General features: G+C 38.6%; 1 protein-coding gene across 7 annotated transcripts in view; it reads left to right on the top strand.

Annotated features, from left to right (window-relative positions):
* Positions 1-2,579: 2,579 nt before the first annotated feature.
* Positions 2,580-7,315, top strand: part of LOC129771366 (phosphatidylinositol-binding clathrin assembly protein LAP) — a 70,450-nt gene continuing 65,714 nt past the window's right edge. For all 7 annotated transcript variants that reach the window (XM_055774930.1, XM_055774934.1, XM_055774932.1 and 4 more), the window contains exon 1: positions 2,580-2,960. In XM_055774930.1, coding sequence (XP_055630905.1) covers positions 2,831-2,960 — 130 coding nt within the window. In that variant the 5' untranslated portion in view covers positions 2,580-2,830. The remainder of the gene's footprint in view (positions 2,961-7,315) is intronic.

Raw genomic sequence — 7,315 nt, 5'->3', positions numbered from 1 at the left:
CTGTGCTTTGTTTGTAAACAAAACACAATACGCTAGTGCCGAAGCTCGCTCGTGATCAGTCTGTCTCTTTCACGCTACAAGCAAATAATTCCCCTTCTGCTTTCTTCCGTACTGTTTTCATATACCGCTCCCCTAACCAACTTAGTGACGAAACGGCCTCACCTTAGGATATACTGCTAGGCGCCTTGGTCCACACATCTTGCATATTACACAATAACAATGATAAACAAATGTCAAACAAAATTTCTTTCAAATTTCTTTGAAAACCAATTTTTTTTATTTATTGTAATCAATAAAAATCATAAATAATTATTTCTATATAAATAAAATTGGAACTCGAGTAAGGAATCGGTCGATCAGCTGTCTGGTCAGCTGGTGTGTTTGCATCACCAACTGCTCGTACCAACGCTGTCCCCCGACTTTCGGCAGCCACTATTCCGTTAAGCCGGGTTCAGACGGTGCGAGTAAGCATACGAGTCGGTCTAGTCAGTTACTGCAGTGCAGCTACTCACACCGTGTGAACACATCATGCCAGTTAGTGTCATGCGGCGTGCGAGCTTTTGATTTTACTCGCACTCGCATCCCTCAAAACGTCAAAAACAAAATTTAGCGTTCGAATCAGGGATGCCAAATGTAAAGAAATGTCTCTATTTTTAAGATATTTGAAGGAAGATTTTCTATTTTGCGAAGATATTTATAGACTTGAAAACTATTGGAAAAACAAATAAAAATCTCATAGTTTCTAAACGAAATTGTTGTTATTTTGTTTAGCACGCGTTCTTTTTGAGATAGTTTTCTTGAGAATCTCTAATATACCCAGCAAACATTAAATCGTATAATTTTGCACGTGCCAAGTCTTACAAGAAATCCCAATAAATCATAATCGCATATAATATGAATCAAAGTATGTATCGTGTATATTTGAAATCGCATAAAATGTAAAAATTCGATTTTATATACCATTATCAAATTAAGTCGCAATTCGGTATAATAAACATCAATTTTATGATGTACATTGTCGTAAAATATATTTAATCCGCATCATATTCGTATATTACGCTGATGCAGTTTGTGTGTCGTATAAGCGTATAATTTAAATCGATTTAGTACTATAGTAAATCGTGTTGCATGCTGAAGAAAATCATGAAACAGCAAATCATATTAGATCCTAATAAAGAACATATTACATCATATTGAAATGTCAATGAAATTCTGATTCGAAAGTTTTAACCGCTGTTGAATTAAATTTCAGATAGCCGCGCGAGATAGCTGGTGGATGATAATCCGGACGACCGGAGTTCGAACCCACATCGAAGCAGTTTTCACCAAACATCAATCTGTGCCATTTTAAACATTCATATTCCACTCCCAACACAAGTCAATCAAACAATTATTATTTCTACAAACATAAATACTCATATATAAAAATGGCGATTCGTGAGGCTATAATAAACATTTCACGAAAATATTTTGCGCCATTTGTTTTTTTTCTATGTCTGTAATAAATCGTATATGAGTATGGAAAAAGTCGTATTTGGTGCTTTGACAATTCATGAATATATTCATATTAGATCGCAATTCAATTTCAACATAATCGCTATTATAGCCGGTCAAAGTTGCATATTCATCCAAACAAATTCGGTAGGCATTTGCCATGTATGTATATGGCCTCCACTTTTGCATGCATATGCCAGCTAGGCGCATTATATGCCAACCAAATTTTAGGGCATATGATGTTATATATACGCTTGTTATGCGATTTAATGTTTGCTGGGTAGAATCATTATCGGACACATTTTTCATTCAAAATTTCACATCTTGCAAAAAAAAAGTATTTTTTTTAAGTACAACTTGCAAAAAAGTAAGTATTTAACGTATACTGACGGGTCGTTACATTGCCGGTGTATGTGCATGTTTTCAAAAGAATTGTATGTTAGAATAACTGACGTAACGGGACGTGAACGTGCCGTGGATGTGGTATGTGAATCGCACTTAATGCGTCATGCATCATACGTCAATACGATTTACTACGTGGTAATTTTAATCTAACCATCTTCAGAAATCAAAAATTCTACTCTATTGTGTCCACACTGACAATTGTTTGAAAGAAACAGCATGCAGCTCAACCCATTTTTTGTAGAATTTAAAGAACTCAGGATGAACGGAAAGATAAAAAACTATATGAAATACAAAAAAATATTTATTTTTAAATATCATATGATGCGAATATTATTTTTACGTGTCCACGTGTACACCGTGAACAAGCATGGATATTTTCGTAACCCTTACCCCTCCTAAAATAGCCCACGTAGTATGTGGACAGCCCCTCCCTCAATTCAAGCACTTTATATGAAAATATAAGTAATAAAATGTCATTTTTCTTATAAGACTCGATATGGTACGTTGCTTGAATATTGTTTATAGTCAATACACAACGTATTGCAATTCGTTTACAAATGCACAAAAAAATTCAGCAAGTTGGTCCACCTTCTATATAGACATATTGTCATCAACTGAATTTATTTCAACCACTAACACAATCTTCATTTAAAAATATCTACACTCGCTCAATACATTGGTTTGACGTCACTCGTAACTATCTACAAAAGCTCCATCACGAGCATAAAAGTCGATGGTGAGTGTCAAATTGTTGGAAAAATTAATATGACCGAAAATTTCTAAAGTCTATGAAAAAGTACGGACATTGGAATCCTATGATAGCACCGGAAAAGTGAGAACCGTACACGTATCGATAGCACCTTCTGGATATATTCGTTACGTGTAATCCTATTTCAATCGATACGTATTTGAATAAAGAAGACATTCTGCAATGGCTGGACAAACTATCAACGACAGGTTACTTGCTGCAAGGCACAGTTTAGCCGGACAAGGATTGGCCAAATCGGTTTGTAAGGCAACAACGGAGGAAATGATTGGGCCGAAAAAGAAGCATTTGGACTGTAAGTATTTAGTGCGGCCTCAGCAAAAAACTGTGGTTTAATTTCTCATTGCCTAATGCGTGTACGTCCTTGGGCGGATTGCTCAATTTATTTGAACTCAGTTAATTTTTTTTATCGCAATCAATAAATTCTCCCATGCGTCTGTGGTTATGCATGCATTTTTGGGTGAACTCGTATTATCACTTTCATCGGACATCTACACCAACAATCGATTGCTGGTCGTATCTTTTGAAATTGTCCTTTTCAACGTAGCTAAAGTGAAACAATAATTCTTGTTGATTTTGTTCCTTGGTGAATAAATGTGTCATCCAATGTGAACTAATTTTGTCATAGTTCAAACACCCCTATCAATGTAGAAATGAGGTGTTCCACTCAAAAATACGCTGAATAATATAACAAATGGACTAAAACAAAAAAAAAGTATTACTTTGATTGTGCTCAAGCTCAACAATATGGGTTTACCTGTGCAAACCGGAAGAAATTTCTTCAGCGAAACATTTTCCGGTCTGAAAGAAGATTGAACCGGAGTTTGCAGCAAGGTATGTTTCACTAAGGACAAGTTCATACATGTAAGATTTTCACATTAACAACCATAATATGATTTTAATCTGTTTCGCATCGATCGTTTACACATATGCGTGGATTATATAGTTAACTAGCTGACCCGACAAACTTCGTCCCGCCCAAAATTTGTTTTTTTATATCAATACCTTCAAACATCCACGTTTTCTTACTAAGCGCAAGTTCATGAGTCCAATCGCAGAACTGTTCATTGATTGATATTCTAATCGATCCCGTTGAATTTACCTTTTACTAAAAAAATTCCTAGTACTTCTACCAAAACTCATCATTATAATATCAGACTTTTCAGACACAATTCTCGTTCAAGATTTTTCAACCAGTTCAAATAACATGTTTCTCCGTTACATGGCTAGAGACGAATGAACTGCAAAAGTTTAAAGTCTTTATAATTCAAGACCTTCCTTCCTTCCGTTACATGGAATAAATGTTTGATACAGAAAATATGACAGAATTAAGACAGAACCCTCCCCTCTTCTCCCCTTATAGAGGGGGGAGGAGTGTCTATTCATTATAGAAACGTTTCGTGCCCTCTAAAAACTTCAAACCAAATTTGGCTCCATTTGCTTGATTAGTTTTCGAGTTAAGCAGAAATTTGTTTTTCATTTGTATGACAGCCTACCCTAAGAGAGGGGGAGAAGTGTCGAACCACCATAGAAACATTCATGCATCCTAAAACCTCCACATACCAAATTTGGTTTCGTTTGCTTGATTAATTCTCGTGTAATGCAAAAATTTGTGATTCATTTGTATGGCATCCAACACACCCCCAACCCCCCTTAGAGAGAGGGGAGGAGTGTCTAACCACCGTAAAAACATTTTTTGCACCCTAAAACCTCCACATGCCAAATTTCGTTTCATTTGCTTGATTAATTGTAGAGTAATGCAGAAATTTGTTTTTCATTTGTATGGCAGACCCCTCTTAGGGGGGGAGAGAGGTGTCTCAAACTATGACGAAAACCTTCCCCGGCCCCAAAAACCCCTACATATCAATTTTCATGTCGATCGGTTCAGTATTTTCTGAGTCCAGACAGACAGACAGACAGAAATCCATTTTTATATATATAAATATATGGTCAATTCAAAAATTTACCTACAGAAGTCCTAGTGCTTGTTTCGTATTATTTAAAAAATTCCTTCTCAGCAATATGATGATTGAAAAGCACTTTTCCTTTCTGTCAAAAATATACTATATTTTTGGTTGAAAATGTGTCTTCAGTTGAATGCAAAGGGGATAGTTTACTTGAAAAACTGATCTAATTAGCGCTTGTGAACAAAGTTGGCCGTTTGCATTCTTTGTATAATATGGATTGAGTATTCTTTCGCTTATTGTAACAGAGATTACGATTTTACCTTCTATCTTTTGATCGATATATGATAGTTTTCTTCTCGATATATGATAGCTTCTACATATCAAACAGTCGATTAACTTCCCACACTTATAACTCGCAACGAACTAAAGGACCTGCCAGAACTAGTCAATGTGATAGCCTTCGTGTTCCATCAGAGCAACGTCAAACTTCATGTCTCTTTGACAACACGACAATTTATTTTGGAGTCTGGCTGGAATATGAACACTAGCTAAACTAACCGGATGGCGAAAGATCGTGGAACAAAACATAAACTTGAATAAATGTATGTTTGCCTATAGAAATCATGCATTTGTGTTTCCAAAAATTGGTTCGAATGGTTCGATCAGCACCGATAATCGGTATCAAGTAGATGAGTAGCGAGGCCACTGATCGGTCTCGTCTTTCGGATGCTTTCAAACGGCGGATCTCGGAGGCCAAAACTTCAATTTGTTCTTTGAGATCAGTATCAGGAGTCTTAAGCAACAGCAACAGCACGCGAATTAGTTATGTTTACAGTGTCAACGATTTAATCGGCCATTTTGGCGAATTTATTCATGGTTCCATCATATCAGCTTAGAATCGGGCGCACTTTGTCAGGAATGCGCTGAATAAATAGCATTTTGAGCAAATTATCATCCACACCGAGGACACACATTTTCGAAAATAAATGAGTTGGCTGCAAATCTCCCATTGCGTGCTAAGCAATTTCATAAGACGTTGTTGTGGCGTAATCGTCAAAATTTGGGAGGATGAGCGCTCATCGAAGGAGTTGATGGAAGAGGTCGTGTATCCAATCTACAAAAAGGGTGACAAGCTGGATTGCTGCAATTACCGTGCGATTAAGATGCAAAGCGCCGCCTACAAAGTACTCTTCCAGATAACCTACCGCCGCCTATCGCCGTTTGCAAAGGTAACCTTACATCACCTTTTCATCGACTTCAAATCAGCTTATGATACAATCGATCGGGACAAGCTATGACAAATTATGCACGAACACGGTTTTCCGGAAAAACTGATACGATTGATCAAGACGACGATGGACCGAGTAATGTATGTAGTTCGAGTATCGGGGATCCTTTCGAGTCCCTTCGAATCTCGGAGAGGGCTACGGCAAGGTGATGGGCTTCCCTGTTTGCTGTTCAATATCGCTTTAGAAGCGCGGATAGACACGAGTGGTACGATTTTTCGAAAGTCAGTCCAGCTTTACGCAGACGACATTGACATTGTTACACGAAACTTTGAGATGATGGAGACTTGCATCAGATTGAAGACTGAGGCCAGTAGGGTTGGACTTGCCATCAATACGTCGAAGACAAAATACATGCGAGGAAGAGGCTCAATGAGACAAATGTTAGCCTCCCACCAAGAATTCTGATTGGCGATGACGAAATCGAAGTGGTAGACGAGTTCGTGTACTTAGGCTCACTGGTGACCGCCGATAATGACACCAGCAGAGAGATACAAAGACGCATCATGGCAGGAAATCGTGCTTATTTTGGATTCCGGAAGACACTACGGTCGAGTAAAATTCGCCGCATCATAAAGTTAGCCATATATAAAACAAGATCGGTAGTCCTCTACGACCACGAGACGTGGGTTATGCTCGCGGAGGACCAGCGCACCCTTAGTGTGTTCGAACGGAAGGTATTACGCACCATCTACGGTGGAGTGCAGATGGATGACGGGATGTGGAGAAGGCGAACAAACTATGAGTTGCATCAGTTGCTGGGAGAACCACATACTGCGAAATTCTCGAAAATCGGCCGGCTGCGTTGGGCTGGGCACGTTGTAAGAATGTCGGACGAGAGCCCAGTGAAAATGATCCTCGACAACGACCTGATAGGAACGAGAAGAGGTGCACAGCGGGCAAGATGATACGAGCAAGTGGAAGCCGATTTGCGGATCCTACACAGACTGCGTAGCTGGCGACAAACAGCTATGGACCGAAGTGAATGGAGACGACTTCTGTTTACAGCACAGAGCATTGGGGCCTTTTGTTGAATAAGTAAGTTGTTGTGGCGTACAAGAAAATTGGAAAATAAGCCGTTCTTTTACAGCGTTGTATTTGTTTTCAGCTGGTTAATTTGTTACCAGATCCGCAATGTGGCAAATGATGGAAGAATCCACCTTTGCAATGATATGGTAGAATTTGGTTTCGTCGCTGACAATCCTATCTAGGGCGGATTGCGCTTCGGCCTGCGCGAACCACATCGGGGATAGTTCTTCCACAAATCCGGTAGTTTCACTGCAACGGTTACAGCAATTTGAACGGCATTGTTTGCAATCGACATTTTGAGGTTAGCTTTGTGATTTGTTTAAAAACGATAAATCTTCATACGAACACGTAGAATCGATGAAATTTATATGTTTCGCGACGTAGCGGGTTATCAATGTGGGAACTGAGCGAAATACGGGCCTCAAACG

Source organism: Toxorhynchites rutilus, chromosome 2 (assembly GCF_029784135.1).
Source record: "Toxorhynchites rutilus septentrionalis strain SRP chromosome 2, ASM2978413v1, whole genome shotgun sequence".
Classification (NCBI taxonomy): Eukaryota; Metazoa; Arthropoda; class Insecta; order Diptera; family Culicidae; genus Toxorhynchites; species Toxorhynchites rutilus.
This window is presented reverse-complemented; position numbering and strand designations above follow the sequence as displayed.